General features: G+C 48.2%; 1 protein-coding gene and 1 pseudogene across 1 annotated transcript in view; one reads left to right on the top strand and one right to left on the bottom strand.

The window, feature by feature from the left end:
- Positions 1-5,645: 5,645 nt before the first annotated feature.
- LOC135273118 (bcl-2-like protein 10) lies at positions 5,646-6,225 on the bottom strand (annotated as a pseudogene).
- Positions 6,226-7,994: 1,769 nt separating this feature from the next.
- LOC135273122 (fructose-1,6-bisphosphatase isozyme 2-like) overlaps positions 7,995-19,946 on the top strand; it is a 41,657-nt gene continuing 29,705 nt past the window's right edge. Inside the window, exons 1-3 of the mRNA XM_064372045.1 lie at positions 7,995-8,164; positions 13,195-13,357; positions 16,054-16,146. Coding sequence (XP_064228115.1) covers positions 7,995-8,164; positions 13,195-13,357; positions 16,054-16,146 — 426 coding nt within the window. The remainder of the gene's footprint in view (positions 8,165-13,194; positions 13,358-16,053; positions 16,147-19,946) is intronic.

Here is a 19,946-nt window from a genome sequence, read left to right as displayed (position 1 = left end):
TCCCAGTTAGGATCATACTTGACCTGAAAGTCACATTCTAAGTCTTCTAAGCAAATCTACAGAGGAGCTGCTCCACCTTTGTCAAAGGTTAGGAAAGCATCCGTCCAGCTCAACTGGAGGCATCTGACTCCCTGGCCTGGCCACCATGGCAGGCTAGCAATAGCATGTGCCACCGGGCATTTGATGGAACTCCCTGTGATCAGGAGGGAGGTCAAATCTCACCTGAGCATCACTGGTTCCCAGAGTTTCCCACTGTGGCCTAGTCCCCATGTCCAGAATTGGGAGGAGTTTCAAGATGCCTGTGGCAGCCTGAAGGTGTTCCCCCAAAAGACTCGTCCATGTGCAAAACCTGGAACCTGTGAATGTGACCCCATTTAGAATGAGGGTCTTTGCAGATCTAACTAAAGGAAGAATTAAGATGAGATCAGCCTTGATTACCTACATTAGGGTGGGCTGTCCTCTGATGCCATGCATCTTTGTGCAGGTGGCAGGAGCCTGGAGGAGCTGCTGCCCTGCCTGTGTGAGCCTGGGACAGAAGGGAGATGCAAACCTTTGCTGTGTTAAGCCATGGGGATTTCAGGTTTATTCGCTGCTGCACCATAACGTAGGCTATGCTCACTAGGCTTGGCCAAGCTTGGTAACATTTCCAACCTCTCTGAGTCTCCCTTTCTTCATTTGCAAAATGTTAATTGTATTATCTATTGTAGTTAAGGTCATTTTCACCGTAGGTAGCAGACACTTATTTATCCTGGCTAAGGCAGAAAGGGAATTTGTTGGAAAGCTTCAGGGGACTCCCCTGAACCCAGCACCCACTGCTTTCCTAATCCCAAGGACACATCCTTCATCCCAGCATGGCCATCCAGTCCACTCTGTCTCCATGTCTCACACCAAGTTCCCCAGAGGAAAAAACTCTCTTAGCTTGTGTCCAGTTAGCTGCAGCCGTAGACCAGGGTCATGTAAGACAATTGTGGCCTTGGGTTTTCTTCTTATGGGCAGGGCACACTTCTCTCAAAGATGCAAATCATGGGCTGAGCAGATATCCCAAAGGGTCTGCCATGCTGGAAGCAGAAATGCTGAGGTTTCATGCAAGAGCATTTGCTGGGATCACTTGAGGGAGTGCATGGAAAGCATCCTAGCAGAGTTCTGCTAACAGAGAATGTGCCCTCAGCTAGTCCTCTAGAGTCAAAACCCAGATCCTAGCCTTCAGGTGGAGGCACTGCCTGCGAACTGCCCTAAGACTGCCTTACTGTTCAGAGACTCTGTCCTCACTCCTTCCACGCAGGCCTGCGAGAACCTTTCGGCAAGAAGAGCAAGCCCATAAATAGCTTTGGATGCATCAGTGACACTGAAAAAACTGTGAGCTGGACCCTGCCCCCCGCTTCCTCTGGGCCTTCCAGACGCCCTGTGGTCTGGGCTGTTGTGTGCCCTGAAAGAACTTTGGCATTTGCTGAAAGGTCACCAGCTGCAATTTCAGACCACGTAGGTAACTCAAACTTCTAACATTTAAACGTAGCTGAAAGAGGCATGACAGCTGTGCAGGTGCCAGCCTGGGCTGGAGGGAAGCAGAAATAGCAGGCCTTCCCTTGGATCCCTTTACGGAGTGAGCTGACTTATAAATGACACTGGCCAATCCCCCTCCCTCCTGATCCCCAAATTATTCAGGCTTCTGCTCGTCCTTGACACCCACAGTGCCAGGCAACCAGGGCCTCTCAAGAGATCCACGCAAAGCACTGGCTTGCTTGTTTCACTTCCAATCTGTCATGAACAGATATGTTAATAAAACATGATAAAAAGAATTACAGGAGGGGCCAATAAACACGCTCAACATCACTAATCATTAGGATGATGCAACTCTAAGCCACAATGAGGAACCACTTCACACCCATGAGGATGGCTACTATAAAAACAAACAAACAAAAAACTGCAAGTGCTGGCAATCAGGTGGGGACCCCGGGATCCCTGCTCACCCCGGGGAATGTGAAATGCCATGGCCACCGAGGAAAATGGTGTAGCAGTTCCTCTGGAAATTAGACATGGAATTACCATATTTTCCTGCAGGTCTGCTTCTGGACACATCCCCAAGTGAATCAAAAGCAGGGCCTTGAACAGATGTTTGCACACTGCACTCATGGCAGCATTATCACACTAGCCCTGAGGTGGAGGCAGCCCACGTGGCCATGAGGAGGAATGGATAAACAGACTGTCGTGTGTCCATATCATGGAGCACTGTTGAGCCTGAGAGAGGAGGGGACTCTGACCCACGCCACAGCACGTGGGGATGGTGAGGACATCGTGCTGAGTGAAATAGGCCAGTGGCAGCAGGACAGGTAGTGTATGTTTCATTTCTATAAGGGGCCTAGGGTAGCCAAATTCGTAGAGATGGAGAGCAGAATGGCAGGTGCCAGGGACTAGAGGGGGATGGGAAGTTCTTGTTTAATGGGTACAGAATTTCAGTTTGCAAAATTTGAAATTGGGATTCTGACTATAATTGGGATCTAGAACTGTTCTATCATGTGAGACCCCCTTGTCCTGTCCCCTCCCTGTACCCCTATTCCTGTGGCAGCTGCTGAGAGTTCTCTGTCCCCACAGGTTTGCATTCTGGAGAGTCCTCTACAAATGGAATCAAACTGTAGATACTCACTGGAGGCTGCTGCTGTCACTCAGCTCGGTGCCTCTGAGCCTCGCCTAAGTGCCCCACATGGCACTAGTGTTTGTGTGTCATTTAATAGTTTTCCATTTTGTGGCTCTCCCAGTGTGTTCACCCATTCAATGTTGAGCCTTTGGGTGTTTGCAGTTCCCAGTTTAACTAGAGCTGCTGTTAATATTTGTGTATGTGTTTTTGTGTCAATATACATTCTCAGCATTGTTTTGCAACATCACAGGGGAAACCCTCTTAATCGGATAACAATGTTAGCTTCAAAAGGAAACCTGAAAACCAATCAACCAGGCCTCCATCTTCACCCTGAGGTCATTTACCGGCCTGGAACTCGGAAGATCCAGCCATTCTCTTTTTATAATTCTATCAAGGGAATCATCTCTGCTCTCCCCATGTGAAAGGCAAAGCTTATTTGTTATTGGCAACATGACGTGCTTGGATCAAGGTAAGTTCTGCTGTTTTCACAATTCCCAGAAGCTCTTGGGAAAGGAAAAGAGTTTTCCAAGTTTGATCCTCATGATATCAAAATTAAAATGTTCTTACCAAAAAGAGGATAGCTACTGTTATTAGCTTATTATTATTATTAAACTGATACTGAGTGTCAGGGTGAACGGATTAATACAAAATAGCATCTTTAGTTAGATGAGTCTTTCATTAAACAGGAACAAACAGAGTAAAACACACTGGAATGGCCCTTTCTCCAGCTTCCATTAGGGAAGTTGGACTGATTACTATGTCTGCATTGTAGCACCTTCCAGAAAAAACATGAACTAGAAATGACAGCCGTGTCTTTGCCTCACCCTTAGCAACTGGCAGAAGTGAAGCCGTTGCAGAAGTCTGTCTTGCTGATAACTGTCTCCCAGTGTATTTCCCAACGTGACAGTATTGTTCTGAATGATGAAGGCAACCACTTTTCATTTGGATTAGGAAATCCTTGGAAGCAGTGATAATGTGTGTTTTCAAAACTAAGTGAAAATAATACAGTTAGGGATCATGAGGTCTAATCCCCCCCCCTTTTTTTTTAAGTTAGAGCCTTGATGTCACCCAGGGTGCAGTGCAGTGGTGCCATCTTGGCTTACTGCAACCTCTGCCTCCCAGGTTCAAGTGATCATCCCACTTCAGCCTCCTGAGTAGCTGGGACCACAGGTGCACACCACCACACTGGCTAATTTTTCTATTTCTTATAGAGACAGGGTTTCTCTATGTTGGCCAGGCTGGTCTTGAATTCCTGAGCTCAAGTGATCCCCCTGCCTCAGCCTCCCAAAGTGCTGGGATTACAGGGGTGAGCCACTTTGCCTGGCCAAATCTTATTTCTAAATTGAGGCATCTGAGTCCCAGAGGGGTCGCAAATGACATGTGCTAGTTTCACTGAGTGCATGGGCTGTGACTGGGCCCTAAGGCCATATACCAGGTCTTTGATTCCTGGCCCAGCCTTCTTTCCTTTGGGTATAGATTTAGCAACACTCTGGTTTGAACCAGACAGACATTCTTGTTTTGTTACACCTAGTGATCTGTCTTGTTAAAATTTGGTTCTAAGCTCATGTCGTACTCTATGTTCTAATTGTGTTAACAGGTGTATGTGCATTGTCATGTGTGGTGCTCAGTCATCTAGGGAGGAGGAGCATCCTAGAATGAGGGAAAGTACCACATATGAGAATGAACATGGCCAGGTGTGGTGGTTCATGCCTGTAATCCCAGCACTTTGGAAGGCTGAGGTGGGTGAATTGCCTGAGCTCAAGAGTTCAAGACCAGCCTGGGCAACATGGTGAAACCCTGTGTCTACTAAAATACAAAAAATTAGTGGGGCATGGAGGTGTATGCCTGTAATCCCAGCTACTTGGTATGCTGAGGCAGGAGAATTGCTTAAACCCAGGAGGTGGAGGTTGCAGTGAACTGAGATCACGCCACTGCACTCCAGCCTGGGTGACAGAGTGAGATGCTATTTCCAAAAAAAAAAAAAAAAATTGAATGAATACTGGTTTCAGGTAGCCTTGGCGGAGATTCCAGCTAGTAGCTGTGCTTTCCCTAGGGAGCCCTAGTTTCCTCATCTGTAAAAATAGCACCACTGAATCAAATAATTGAATGGATTATGTGTGCCACACACTGGAATAGAGGTGTCTGCCTCTCTCCATTCATCCTGAATGAAAATCACAAAAAGGGGGATGGAATCCTATATTTGTTTTATTAGGAGGTGGCATATTCCTTGTAAATAAAAATAGACCTCCCCTGAAAAAATTAGAACACAGTCACATAGCATTTCCTTTTCTGGGGTTTATCATACGCAAACACCTGTCCAAATGTAAGGTGCTTATTGTAGAATTATTTGAAGAGCAAGCTTAACTAAACTGCAGTGCAGCAAACCTTTGTGTGCTAACTTGGACTTCTTTTTATTTTTTATTTTTTTTATTTTTAAGATATAAATTTATTAAAACTTTGACGTTAAAAATTTATTAATTAATATGTTAACTATAAAAACCTAGAAGTCCCAGGAATTAGATTTCAAAGGATTTGGTCTCAAAGAATTCCTTACAAATGATTTTAAGGTGGCATTCCTTGTTAAACTGGGACTTTTTCTGCTTTGGGGCTTGTGTTGCCCCAGCTGTGACCAAAATTAAAATGAGTCAGCAGCACATGAAGTTGTGGAGATGAGAAGTTCACATTCAGTCTTATCCAAGTTTCAGCAAATAGCACCCTATTTCCCATTTAATGGAATGCAGTTTCTTCTGAGATTCTTTGGCATAATGAGGTGTTAGACTCCTCGATTCTCAAGGAAGAGCCATCTGCATTCTTGTCCTCACACGTGAGTACTTGTCACAAGTTAAAACACTGGCCAAATCATCACCTTAGGACTCCTTGTATGCATTCAGGTAAAAACATCTGGGGTGGGAGGACAGTGCTTTCTCTCAGTTCTCACGCTCACCCCTCAGTCACTTAGTTGGTCACAGTTGGGCAGGTAGAAGTGGGTTAAAAATGTTAAAACTCCTAATTATCACGTCCAGAAGTAGATGAATGCTGCTGTTAACAACTGTGACAGGAAAACCTGGACCAGCAGTTTTCTCCATAATGCTAGCGAAGAGGAGGTCCTGAAGAAGTAACAGAAGCCATCCTAGCCACCCTGAGCCTCCAGCCAGGCACGGTGCTGCCCCACGAGCCACGAGCTCAGCAAGGCCACCAGGCACCTGCAGTCCCGGGCGGGCGACGTCACCCTCCGGCTCCTTCAGCCACGACTGGAAGCCACACTTCTTCCACCGGGTGGTCACCGGCAGCCCCCTCTCTAGCAGCATCCCCGCAAAGGCCAGGAGCATCACCACAATGCCCCAGGTGGAGACAGGACTGTCAGAGAGCAGGGCCTCCGCCATGCTCACCACCAGCTCAACGTGGTTCCCAGGGTAGCCGAGGTAGGCGGAGAAGAAGGACCGGTAGAGTTTCCATACACCGGCGGCCATGGCGTGCAGCGCAGCGGTCTCGGCCATGGACGGCGGCGACTCGGGGGTGCCAGGCTCCCGGGAGCAGTACTCCAGGTACTCCGCCACCAGCCGCTCGGTGTGCTGCCGCAGCAGGTCAGCCATGGACCAGCCTTGGACATATGACGTGGACATATTTGCTTTCTGGAACTAAAAAAGATAAATAACATATCTGTGTTTGAGATCTTAAACCTGCATATTATGATCTACTGGTAGATCTCAGTTTTATCTGAAAGTTTCCACATAAATTGGGAGCACCAAGGCCCGTCTAAGCTGCTTGGTTGCCCTTTTTGACCAGTTTGGTTGATCCGATGCCAGCACCCAGCTCCTGCTGCAGGCATCACCAGTGACCCTGATCTGGCCGACGCTGTGCACAGGGACGTCTACGTGGGTGGGAGGATGGGGTCCAGGGAAATTGTTCTTTCCTGATAAAAGGGAACTGATGTGGTCGGAGCTGCTCTTGCTCCCTTGTTTGCATCTTCAATGTGGGCTAGATGTTCAGAACTGCAGTGACATTTTGTGCCCACAGGATGCCAAGCAAGGGGCACAATCCTACAGACCAAGGATGGCAGAGACGAGGCAGAGGGGGGTCCTGGCAGAGCCACGAACAGCTGAGCACATGCCAGTCACCACCACCTAGTGCAGTCATGGTCTTTGAGGAAATAACCCCCCATGTGTAAATTGCTCTGGGTGTTCTGTGACTTGCAGCTGAACACATTGTAATTGACATAACTGTCAGGGGAAAAAACCTTCAGAGAAATGTGCATGGTCTACTGTTGCGTGAAATGAGATTACATGTGATTGCACAATAGTTGTGTGCACATTGAAAGCCTGGAAGGGCAATAATGGAGCAGGTACCACACCAGGCGCATCTCATTGCAGTCACTCTAGAAGGCGGATGCTTTATGGTTATCCTTATTTACGAGTGAGACAACTGAGGTTCCAAGGGGTTTAATAACTTTCCCAAATCATGCAACCAACAGATAGCTAGTGTGGGATGCAGAGCCAGGTATGCCTGGCCCTAGAGAAAGTGTGCTTCCACCACCATACACACACCCACCCATGCCTCCCAGAGGCACAGACCATCACCAGCCCTAGCAGCAGTGATTTCTGGAGAGTGGGATGGGAGCATGGGCTGGTGGTGACTTTTTTCCTTATACACTTCTTTAGTGTTTCCTTTATAATAAGCACTTTTTGTTATAAAAGTGGGCATCCAGAGATATTGACAAAATAACACTGGTGCCAGGCACTGTGCTGGGAATATGATAGTTTTCTTCCAGGTCTGGATGTGCCCTCTGACTATCCTATGGTCATACATGCTTACTGGGAATGAAAAGCATTCTTTCCAAACTCATTCCAAACCCTGGCTAAAGGGATTCTCCAGTTGCCATTATTTTACTATGTGACCTATGTCCCAGATAAGGTACCTGCCAATCTGCCCCCTCTGCCCTTGGGAGAGGCAGGCTCTGCAGTCACTGTATGTGAAGAAACCTTTGGAGCCTGGAATAAAAGGGTTTTATGTATCATTTTTTAATCAGCTGGATTTCTCACCTCCCATCTGTGCCTAAATGGTGGCTTCTTGGTATCTTGAAAGGGGGTGGTCACCAGGAGAAAGCAGCTCTGCATTTCTGGGCAGCCCATCCTATTTACAGACTGTAGTGGCTCCCTGGCAGCTGCCACAGTCCCTGAGCCCAGAGGGAGTTCCTTAAGGCCTCCAGCAGGTGTTTCAGTTATGTGTTTTGGGCCCTTTCCCTTAGAGGTCCTGGCAGGGCCAACACAGGTTTCTTATTGGCTTCCACACTGCAGAGCCGCAGCTCTCAGAGATAAGCAAGGTTTCCTGCTGGGAGAAAAGGATTTGAAGCATTCCAGCCACAATGATGGACAGAAGCCCCTTCAAAACTGACATGCTCACCCTGACCCGCTACGTAATGGAAAAGGGGCGTCAGGCCAAAGGGATGGGGGAGCTCACCCAGCTGCTGAACTCCATGCTGATGGCCATCAAAGCCATCTCCTCGGCCATGCACAAGGCCGGTCTGGCCCACCTGTGAGTCCTGGGGAGCAGGCATGGGGCACAGAGTACCCCAGGCCCAAGCTGGGGTGTGGGAGCTGGGGTCCAGAGCCTATTGGCACTGTGTGCCCTAGTTGGAAACTGCATTTCAAGTTTCTACCATGTGTGCTCTGATAAAGGGGACTTTGACTTGTTTCGAGAAAGGAACAAAAACATGCTATGGAGAAATATACATATAATTTTTCCAGTTATTATAAGATACCAAGTGCAGTGGCTTGTTGAATTAAAACATGCATCATGTTATAATGACTTATATTTGCACAAGAGAGAGTCTCACTGGCACAAAGTAGAGGGATGACCTGGAACATCTCTTTATGTCTTTTGCAGATATGAATGTTTTATTGTCATAACCTCTGCCAGTATGTTAGGAGCTGGGAATGATCCATGACATAGGAAGCTTGGTAGGGTCCCTTCCTATATCTGCTCTCTCATCATCTAAAGGAGTGTTTTGCTGGTTATGTGTTTTATTTCTTCTCTGTGACTCTTTCCTTTTATTATTATTTATTTTAATTGCATTCTAGGTTTTGGGGTACATGTGAAGAACATGCAAGATTGCTGCATAGGTACACACGTGGCGGTGTGATTTGCTGCCTTCCTCCCTGTCACCTATATCTGGCATTTCTCCCCATGCTATCTTTCCCCAACTTCCCACTCCCCACTGTCCCTCCCCTATTTCCCTCGACAGACCCCAGTGTGTGATGCTCCCCTCCCTGTGCCCATGTGTTCTCATTGTTCAACACCTGCCTATGAGTGAGAACATGCGGTGTTTGATTTTCTGTTCTTGTGTGGTGACTCTTTCTTTATCTTCACCTCCACTGGTGTGCAGGAAGCTGGGAGGTGCTGGTCCTGGATGGAGAGCACAGAGGTTTCTTCCATGGGGCTCTCTTTGGTGCTTTATCCAAGCACGGATGAGGCGAAGTTCACATTACAGTGCTGATGGTCCCAGCTCAGTATCCAGTTTAAGCCTGTGATAAAAAGAACCCAGCTTTCTTTGGGCTTCCCTTTTCTTTGTAGTAATTCCAGGGGCGGTCCTCTCAGGAACTGAAGGAACACGTATTTTAGGGATGAGAGAGACTCAAAATGAAGAGCTAACAAAGTCAAATCATTTAAAATATTTATTCTGAACAATTTAGTGCTTTTAACACAAACAGTGATAGCATTAGATTACAAGATGTAATCATCAAGATCACTGCAGGCTGTATGTATATGGGGGGGGAGTTGCCCCAATATCAGGACCCAGGTTAAGGATGCAGTATGCTTGCTTTTTCCTGTGTGTGGATGCCTCTGCTGTGTTTTTACCTCATTTGGCAATAACAGCCATGCTCTGCATTTAAGTGTCTTCCAGAATGTGAGAGCAGCAGGTCCCTGTCCTGCCCCTGTGGGTGGCAGCCCTGCTGAGTGATGGCAGACAGGGACTTTGCCTCTCCCCGTGTGGGCCCTGCTATACTTAGCACGGTGGCCTGAGCCCACCTCAGGATGATGAGTCACCCACACAAATCAGGCTCCCGCTCTGTGCAGGGATCTTGACCAGGCAGTGGCTGCCGTGGCCTTGCTTATCTGCTGCAAAACTCTTTGTGGCAGTTGAGCAAAGAGATAAAATGGCCCTAGGAGTGGGATAATTGAGGTGCTTATAAACTTGGCAGGTTCTACCATGTGAAAATGGGCAGTGATTTACTCTCGCTGGGACCTCAGATACCCATTTGTGAAATGGAGAGGAAACTAGCACCCCTAACTCTTAGAGTTGTTGCAGGGTTAGCAAGTTCATGGATGATGGCTTCAACTGTGCCTGCCCAGTAATCCAAGCCAGTGCCTGTCACTACCGCGGCTCCAAGCCCAGACCAGATTTGCCTGTGTCTGAGCTGCTGATGACCACTAGGTGGCAGGTGCAGCCCGTGGAAGTCCCGCATCAAGGATCCGCTTTGGGATGGCTGAAGCAGAGTTCTGGGGCTAGCAGGGACCCCGTATCCCAGCTGGGACCCCATAATCTGCCAACTCAGATAGCATCCTTCTCTGGCCCCTGTGTAAGAGACACCCAGGGAGGCATCAGCAGAAGCCTGGTGGCTAGAAATTCTTTCTTTCTAAGAAGATACTCAGATTATTTTATTTTATTTTATTTTTTTATTGCATTTTAGGTTTTGGGGTACCTGTGAAGAACATGCAAGATTGTTGCATAGGTACACACATGGCAGTGTGATTTGCTGCCTTCCTCCCCGTCACCTATATCTGGCATTTCTTCCCATGCTATCTCTCCCCAACTCCCCAGGTGGATTATTTTATTTTTAAAAGACATTACTTCTCAGGGAGGGAAAGGGTGGTCATCCATCCTGCAGGAGCCAGGCTGTGTGTGGCCTGTCTCACACTCCCACCACCACCTCAGGCAGGGGACATCAAGCCCCTGGCTCCTTTTGGGGAGATATTTCTAGCACAGCCTCCATGAATGCAATTGAAAAGTTATGAGAGTCTCCTTTTCCCCTTCTCTTTCTTTTTCTCTTTACGGGAAGAAGAGAGGCTGGCCTGCCCGCCTGGAGCCTCTCCCTGGCTTTCTCATGGCACACTCCTTTAGAGACTGTCAGTGAGCTTTAGTGCCAGTCAGAACTCTGCAAGATATTGTCCTATGGGCTAAAGAGCCCCCTTCACCCATCATCTCAGGTGATGCTACTGCTGAGGACTCACATCTGCTGGGGAGTTTCCATTCTTTCCAGGTGGAGGGATGCTGCCCAGCACCTGGAGGGAGGGTGCAGGGGGTGGCTGAGGGGTGTGGTTAGATGGATCAGAGGGGATTTGCAAAGTACAGCACAGAGCCTATTTCTTAGCTCTGCCCATTGCAGGCCTGGGCCCTGGCTCTTCATTCTCCAGCAGCAAGTGAACCCAGATTCCGTATCACACCAGAGCCTGCATTTGTGGTCCCCTGAAATTCAGATGCAGTCAACCCAGTTTTGTGGCTGCTGTTGTTTGCTTTTGTTTTGACCAGTAGGCACAGTCTTTGGGGTGAGGCTGCCAGGAGTGTTTTCCAAGGCAGCTGATTGCCCATATCATGGTTCTTCAGACACCAGATGATGTCCCATGAGTGGGGGGTGGTGTTGGAGGGTGAGGCGGTGGTGCCATTCAGGGAAGAGGGTGGGAAATGAGTTTGTCCCTGGCTTAAGGTAGATCAGTTCTCAACCTTGGCTGCTTGTTAGAACCACCTGAGATTTCCTTCTGCAAATTGATGGCATTCACATTGGGAGGGAAGGGAAATTCCTTTTTTGCCATCCTTTCCTCATTACTCAGTGAAGAGACATAGAGTATGTGCTGTGGGTCTGGACACTGCAGAAACAGACAGAAGGACAGGCCCTGCCCTCTGCAAGCAGGTTATACAGCAGGAAGCTGGTCTGTGAGCATGGTGAGCACTGCAGAGGAATGATCGGGTGTGCCTGGTGCGTGGGGCACATGTGAGAGGACCAGGGAGGCATCCCAGAGAGGCAAAGGAGGAAGAGTGGGAAGAAAGCTGAGTAGAGAGCACTGCTGTGGTGGGAACATCATTAATCAAGGTGAGGACTGGAGCCCCTCGCTGGGTGCTTGCCCAGGGTGTCTGTAGCTGTTGGAATGTGAGAGGGAGGCTGGGTGGCTCAGCCTCACTGCAGTGGGGCAGGGTGGACACACAACGGATATGGCTTCCCCCAAGATGGAAAAAAGATCCCTGCCACTGTAGAGCTCACAGACAATGAACGGGAGCTAGATGGTGGTCAGAGCAGAGGAGAAAATGCATCAAGTAAGATGTCGGGGACCAGGTGATGCCACTCTGGATAGACCTCCAGAGAAGGCACCACTGAGAGAATCCTCAAGCCCAGGCTTGACTGGGATGGCTGACAAGTGGCTCTTGAGAAAAAGTATCCTAAGTGGGAGTGGCAGGGTCACTGGGCAGTCAGTCACAAGGCAGGTGTGTGCCTTGGAGGATTCAGAGGCTGGGGCTGGCCCAGTGAGGACAAGAAGGACAGGCAGTCATGCCATCCCGGGCACAGAGATTCCATGGTAGCACCTGACACCCACTTGGGGACTTGGATTTTGCCTCTGGGTGAGACTGGAGGGCACTTTAGGAGGACCCCTCCTGCTGCTGTGTTGAGAACCTCCTGAAGGAGTGAGGGTGAAAGTGGGGAGCCATTTTCATATGAATACTCTAAAACCCAAAGCCTCTAGATACAATTTTTTTTGAGGTCTTACTCCATCACCCAGGCTGGAGTGCAGTGGCATGATCACTGCTCACTGCAACTTCCACCTCCCCAGGCTTTGGTGATCCTTTCATCTCAGTCTCCTGAGTGGCTGGGACTACAGGCGCATGCCACCACATCCAGCTAATTTTTGTACTTTTTTGTATAGATGGGGGGTCTCACTCTGTTGCCCAGACTGGTCTCAAACTCATGGGCTCAACCGAGCCCTGCCTCCCACAGTGCTAAGATTACAGGCATGAGCCCCCACACCCGACCTACATAGAATTCTCATAGTAGCACTCTCTTACATTGCTTAGGATTGCAGTGAAGAAGCAAATGAAATAAGTTACGTCTGCCCCCCAAATTCCTTCTCAGCTCAAGTAACACCAAGCTAGCACAGGGCAATTTTAATTCATCCCAGTAGGGCACTGTGTGAGGAGAATCCACAAAGACTTGAAATTCCAGGGCTGGAGGCCACGGCCCTTTACTTTTGGAGTCCTCAGTTACAGCAATGGGTCTGATCGGATGAGCTCCCCATCTGCTCCACCTCCCCGTTCTGAGTGTGGGTTTGTGTTTTAGTGAAACTGAATCCTGGGTGATCTCATTGGGAGGCTAAGAAAATATGACGACTCCAAGGTGTGAGGGAGGCAGGGCTGAGAGGCACCCTGCGAGGCATAGTCACCTTCTTCTGCACGTGTGACTTGGAGACTCCAGAGGCACAGAACAAGAGGGGGACGCACTGCTGGAGTTTTGGGGTCCCGGGCTCTTTGCTGGAGTTAAGACCCCCTAGTGACTTCATTCAGCCTTTTGTCTTCTGAGGTTTGGAATCACAGGAAGCGTGAACGTGACGGGAGACAAGGTGAAGGATCTGGATCTGCTATCCAATTCCCTGGTGATCAACATGCTCCAATCCTCCTACAGCACCTGCGTCCTGGTCTCAGAAGAGAATAAGGAGGCCATCATCACCGACAAGGAGAAGAGGGTGCGTTCTGGGGCTGCGGTGCCCGGGCTCGCCAGTAGATGGTGGTACTGAGCCGGGAATAAGCTGCCTTGCTGTTCTTTCATTCCTGGGTTTTCCTCTGTTTCTTTTTTTTGAGGCAGAGTTTCGCTCTTCTTACCCAGGCTGGAGTGCAATGGCGCAATCTCGGCTCACCACAACCTCTGCATCCTGGGTTCAGGCAATTCTCCTGCCTCAGCCTCCTGAGTAGCTGGGATTACAGGCACGTGCCACCAAACCCAGCTAATTTTTTGTATTTTTAGTAGAGATAGGGTTTCACCATGTTGTCGATCTCTTGACCTCGTGATCCACCTGCCTCAGACTCCCAAAGTGCTGGGATTACCGGCATGAGCCACCACGCCCGGCCCTCCTCTGTTTCTTAACATTTGTTTTCTGGAAACAAAGGATTGCATAACTCTAGTTGGAAATCTTGTGCCGTCTAGTGAAAGAAGGCTCCGCAGGAGGACAGTGTGTCAGGAAATAGTTCAGAATGATGTCGGAACCGCCTCGGTGGGCACTTGTTCATGGTTGTTCAATTTATCAGTAACAAGTACCACATTCTGGGGGGCTTAACCTTGTGGATTCCAGGGGTCCAAGGAAGAGCTGTGCTATACACCCTCCTTCTCATCTCCACCCCCGCCCCCGGCCCACACTTTGCAAGGGGTTACGGTTTCAGCAGAGATTTCTTTGTGCCTGACAAGCTGTTATACTGGTCCAGAAACGAAGCCACAAGCCTCCTGTGCTTCTGCCTCATAGGGCGGTGAGGTCAGTGTGTGAGGCATGGCTGGGAGGGTCTGCATTCGCTATGGGTTCACACGCAGCTTATTCTACACAGGGGTTTGCTGATGGCCACAAGGTTCAATTCAGCTGCAACACAGTAAATAGAGCTGGGGCTATTTGCCCTTGTTTTACACACTGGGGATTGGGGACAAGAGGCCATTTCTTTGTGATTAGCTAGAGGAATAGAAAATAAGATAAAGACAAATGTATTTAACCTCTGCTCTATGCCAGGAACCATGTAAGGCACCTTCATGCTTGTCTCATGTAATTGAAGCTACATCAGACCTGTTACTCCCAGCTTTCAGTTTCAGCTGATATGAGCCTCGTTCCTCTCTCCAGTCTAATCTACTCATCAACCATTGCTTCTCTGACAGGCCTGAGCCATGTAGGTCTTCATGCCAGCTCTTATTTATTTATTTATTTTGAGATGGAGTCTTGCTCTGTTGCCCAGGCTGGAGTGCAATGGTGCAATCTTGGCTCACTGTAACCTCCGCCTCCCAGTTTCAAGTGATTCTCCCACGTCAGCCTCCCAAGTAGCTAGGATTACAGGCATGCACCACTGCACTGGGCTAATTTTTGTATTTTTAGTAGAGACAGTGTTTCACCATGTTGGCCAGGCTGGTCTCGAACTCCTGGCCTGAAGTGATCCGCCTGCCTTGGCCTCCCAAAGTACTGGGATTACAGGCATGAGCCACTGCAGCCGGCCCCAGCCACTTCTTGAATACTCCACACCTGCTGATCTCTCTGCCTAAAATTCTCCTCTCTAGTATGGATGCAGTGGCTCATGCCTGCAATCCCAGTGCTTTGGGAGGCTGAGGTAGGAGGATTGCTTGAGCTCAGGATCTCTAGGCTGCAGTGAGCTGTGACTATACCACTGCACTCCATCCTGGGCAACAGAGTGAGACTGTCTCAAAACAACACAACATGACACAACACAACATGACACAACACAACACAACAAGAAAAAAACCCAGTTCCGCTCCCTAGGTCTCTATGTGTGTCTTCATTCCTTAATTCTAGTCAGGCCTGTTGTCCAATGTGACCCCCTATGGCTCTCCAGCCCCCAGCCTGTGTGGGTTTTCCTTAGGGCACGTGCCACAGCCTGATTGTGTTCGTGCTGACCTGCGTGCTGCCTGTCTGTTCTCCCACTGGAATGTCAGTGCCAGGAAGTCCAGTCTTGCTGCCAGGATCGCTGCCCTGCAGAAACAAACCCCAGGCCTTGAACAGTTCCCAGCGTATGCTGGAAGCTCAACATGAATCTACTGAATGCATGCATGCCTGCATGAATGGGCTAAATTGGATTATTTTTTGAAAATTGGATTATTATAGCAATGTCAGGGAATTTCCAAGTTTACAGATTATCTAACTTTTTTTTCTCCTCCGGCAGAGCAAGGAAAAAAAACAGAAACAAAGCTTGGCCAATACTCACTGAAAAGTAAGGAAAAGTAATTCAAGTGGAGGGAGAAATGACCCTCATTTCACTTGAAGTGGCATTACCAGTGTTTAATTGGCCTGTGGGCTCCAGTCTCCATCACTAAGGGCCTCTCAGGACTTTGAACACCTCGGGCTATGAAAAGGATCTGGGGACTTCCCTTCATGGCTGGAACTGTCTGTGACAGCAGAGTGGGTGGGTGTGGGGGACATGGGTCTCTCAAGACCTCACCCACTTTATCTTCTGGTCTTCGTATTGGACAGGTGAGATGGATACAAAACTCAGAGGAGTATTTGTGTGTAAGCTGGTGCCCTGCCCTCCATAAGTTATGGTGTTTTTTGATAAGGATATGCTGTGGTTCTCAGTCTCTTTTCAATGTCGTGTCCTCTGCCATGCCCAGCCCTGACATAGAGCAATCGTGCTCATGGGAAGATGTGCTGACCAGCTGGTGCTTCCCTCTCTGATTTAGGGGAAATATGTGGTCTGCTTTGACCCACTGGATGGATCTTCCAATATTGACTGCCTGGCCTCCATCGGAACCATCTTTACCATCTACAGAAAGGTGAATAGACAGGCTGACATTTTACACCTCCTTCCTGTGGTGGTCTCTGGAAGGTTCCTGGGCTGAGAGCTGTGTGTTTGGAGTCCGACCCCATATGGGTAGTACTTCCTACTAATGAGAAAAGCTGCTATAGGCAAACCACAACTTCTGTCTTCCTGGGGCTCCTCATTAGAACTGGATGGACAATTCTCCCTCCCTTTCTTTCTGGTATTCCTGGGAGGGTAACACAGAAGGATAGCTGGAATCTTGTTTTGAAAGTCTGGGTGCAACACAAATGTCTCACATGGTATTAGATTCCAGGTGGCATTCTGAATCTCTGATACCCCCTCCCCCTCTTGACTCATCTCTCCTGCCCCCAGCCACAGAAAATTTTCTGCTAAAGCTCACTGGGTTAGATTGAACTAATTTAACCTGGATGGTCCATGGTGATCTCCCCATTTGAAATCCTAACCCTTGAGTACACCTGCGAAGTCCTTGTTGCCATATAATACTGAGTATTCACAGACTCTGTGGACTGGGGTATCTTTGGGGCCATTCTGCCTACCCTGAAACCCTAGCAACAGAGAAGGGGGTGAGTTTGTGACACCCAGCAGGACTAGAAACTTCACAATTCAGACTGCTCATTTGGGAGCTGCCCTTGCTCCAGCCACTGTGTCTGGGCCTTTGCCCTTGGAGCTTTCAGGCAGAAGGACACAAAAGGTGCTTGGGAGTGTCATGGGTGCTCAGCTGGGCTCTGCCCTCTGGCTTTAGAGACTCATCTCTCTGGCCCCAAAGCACACGTCTTTTTTATGACACCACCCAGGACCGCACAAAGGAGGTGGCACTGACTTTCCGCATTCCCCCTTTGGCACCGATCATGTCATGTGGGTGGAGTTAGCCTTCCAAGTGGGTCTTTCCCAGCAGTTCTAGGTCAGCCTCACTGGAGGGTCAGCCCCACCCCCGCCTCCTGGCCTCACGAGTTGTCTGCAGATACGAATGTCCCTGGAGACATGTGTGCTTGGCTGCTCGTTGTTCAAAACACAGAAGGGAGGGGGGCTAGAATTTGATGTTTAGGGGTAACCCATGAAAAGCTTAGCAGAAAGCAACCTTAGCAGAATGTGTGAATTAGCCCTATTTCTGGGAAGAAAGGTGTGGATGCAGGGGAGTGCTACTCCCCCCTCTCTCTAAGGCCACAGTGGAAGTCACAGGACACAGCTTCCCTGCTGGCATTCCTCTTTTCTTCTTGTGAAGGTGAAGAGGAGACTTGCCGAGGGGGTCAGAGAGAATGACGCAAGATTTTTTCTCTGCAATGTGAGAGTGCTGGAGACTAAGATAATGTTCCAGGGTTAAGCAAAATGAGTCAGCTGAGAGGAGGAGCATTGCTTCTTCCTCCAAGGTACAGTTTAGAAAGAAAAAGAAAGCAACAGTGTAATACTAAAGTCCTCTGAAAAAGACACCTGGGTGTCCTTTGAGGTGGCTTTAAATATGGGTTTTCTCATCATGAGTAATGGCAGGACAGGATCTATCATCACAGCGCTTCCTAGCTCCTCAGGACCACCAGTTTTACAAATGAAGAGCAATATATTTTTTTAACTATTTTTTTTTTTTTTTAGATAGGGCCTCACTGTCTCACCCCGGCTGGAGTGCAGTGACATCTCAGCTCACTGCAGCCTCGACTTCCTGGGCTCAAGCTGTCCCCCCACCTCAGCCTCCTGAGTAGCTAGGACCACAGGTGTGCACCACCACACCCAGCTCATTTTTTGTGTATATTGTAGAGATGGGGTCTCACTATGTTGCCCTCAGGCCTGTCTTGAAATCTCGAGCTCAAGTGATCCTCCCATCTCAGCCTCCCAAAGTGCTGGGATTAGAGGTGTGAGCCACCGCACTCTGCTGAGGAATATTATTGCACACTGAAGTCCACATGAGCTTTAACACAGAAATTTTTATCTCAAAGTTTACATAAACCCCCGGATTGAAGGCTTATCCAAACAACCATGGATTCCTTCTAAATCTATTTCTAAAGGAGAGGGGCAAATGTGAGAGACTAAAAACCACATTCAGAATAGATACTATGAAAACATGACAGGAAGGGAGGCTCTGTGACATTCAGGCCATGCCCACTGAGAGGGCAGCTTGTTGCAGGTACCTCCTGGGCTGTCATGGCATCTTAGAACCTCATCAGAATCAGAGAGGATGCCCATGTCCAACCAGGACTTCTGTGATTCTTTGATAAACATCAAGACAGAGGTTTCTGGACAGCCAGAGATTAATCAAAGGTATCATCTTCTCTTCTGTTTCTAAACATCATTTAGGGAATACTGTGGTGTCTTCAGCTCTCTGCTGGTAAGTTTCCCCTTTTTCTTGAAGTTGGTATTTTCCATTTCCAACAAAGTAGCAGATTAGACCAAATGAAAAGTCTTCTGCTTCAAAATATCCAGGACAGCTGATAAAATACATCATCCCTGTCTTCAAATGCACAGCTGAGCTTTTAGAAATGCACAAGCAACACACACACACACACAAGGTAAGGTGCAGAGGCCAGAGCCACAGAAAATGGAAAGCCAGAGTGTGAAGAGGATGGAGCTGTGCCAGAGGGTGAATAAGACGGAGCCCTGCTGGGGTTGTCCTGATGGAGGAGGGGGCCTTGCTGATCTGATTAATCTAGGGTGTGGGTTTCACCCCCTCTACAGGGTCTGGAGGTCCGGAGGCCCCTCCCCCATTGTTGTGCCTAAATACACCTCTGAAAAAGTCTGCCTTTTTTTTGTTGTTGTTCAGATGGAGTCTTCCTCTGTCACCAGGCTGTAGTACAGTGGCGTGATCTCGGCTCACTGCAACCTCTGCCTCCCATGCTCAAGTGATTCTCTTGCCTCAGCCTCCTGAGTAGCTGGGACTACAGGCATGCACCACCATACCCAGCTAATTTTTTGTGTATTTAGTAAACACGGGGCTTCACCGTGTTGGCCACGATGGTCTCGATCTCCTAACCTTGTGATCTGCCCTCCTTGGCCTCTCAAAGTGCTGGGATTACAGGCATGAGCCACCACGCCCGGCCTGAAAGTCTATCCTTTATTGACATAAGGATGGATGGACAGACCAATGGAAGACAAAAATGCCTAGAAAAAATCTCATACATGTGGTCACATGACTTATGACAAAGGCAACACCAAGGTTTAATTTGTAAATGATGAACCTTTCAAAAAGTGGTTGCTGGGTCAATTGGGTATCTATATTAGAAAAAAATGAATCTGACACTTACTCTCACCTAACACAAAGATTAACGAAATGGATATGACAGATTTAACTAAAGACTAAAGCTATAATCCTCCTAGTAGAAAACAAAGGGGACTAGCCTCATGTCTTTGGGGAAGATAAAGATTTCTTTATTATTTATTTTTTTCTTTGTAAAGGTGAAGTCTCACTCTGTTGCCCAGGCAGGTCTTGAAATCCTGGTCTCAAGTGATCCATCTGCCTCAGTCTCCCAAAGTGCTGAGATTACAGGTGTGAGCCCCCATACCCAGGTGAGGGAGGAAAGATTTCTTCAACGAAACACAAAAGCACCATACAAGATGAGGCTAATAAATTTGGTTTCATTAAAATCAAGAACTTCCGTTCAACAAAAGATAAACATTAATATAGAGAAAAGATGACCACAGACTGGAGAAAAAGATTTTCAATACATGTATCCAACAAGACTCATGTGCAAAATAAACAAGGTACTGCTACAAATTAATAAGAAATACTATCAATTTGACTAAAGGAATGGGCAAAATAACTGAAAGGCACTTTAGAAAAGAGACATTTTGGCTGGGCATGGTGACTTA

Source organism: Aotus nancymaae, unplaced genomic scaffold (genome assembly GCF_030222135.1).
Source record: "Aotus nancymaae isolate 86718 unplaced genomic scaffold, 86718_ANA_hifiasm-v0.15.2.pri h1tg000267l, whole genome shotgun sequence".
NCBI classification, from domain to species: Eukaryota; Metazoa; Chordata; class Mammalia; order Primates; family Aotidae; genus Aotus; species Aotus nancymaae.
Note: the sequence above shows the minus strand (reverse complement) of the source record. Positions and strands in the feature narration are given on the sequence as shown.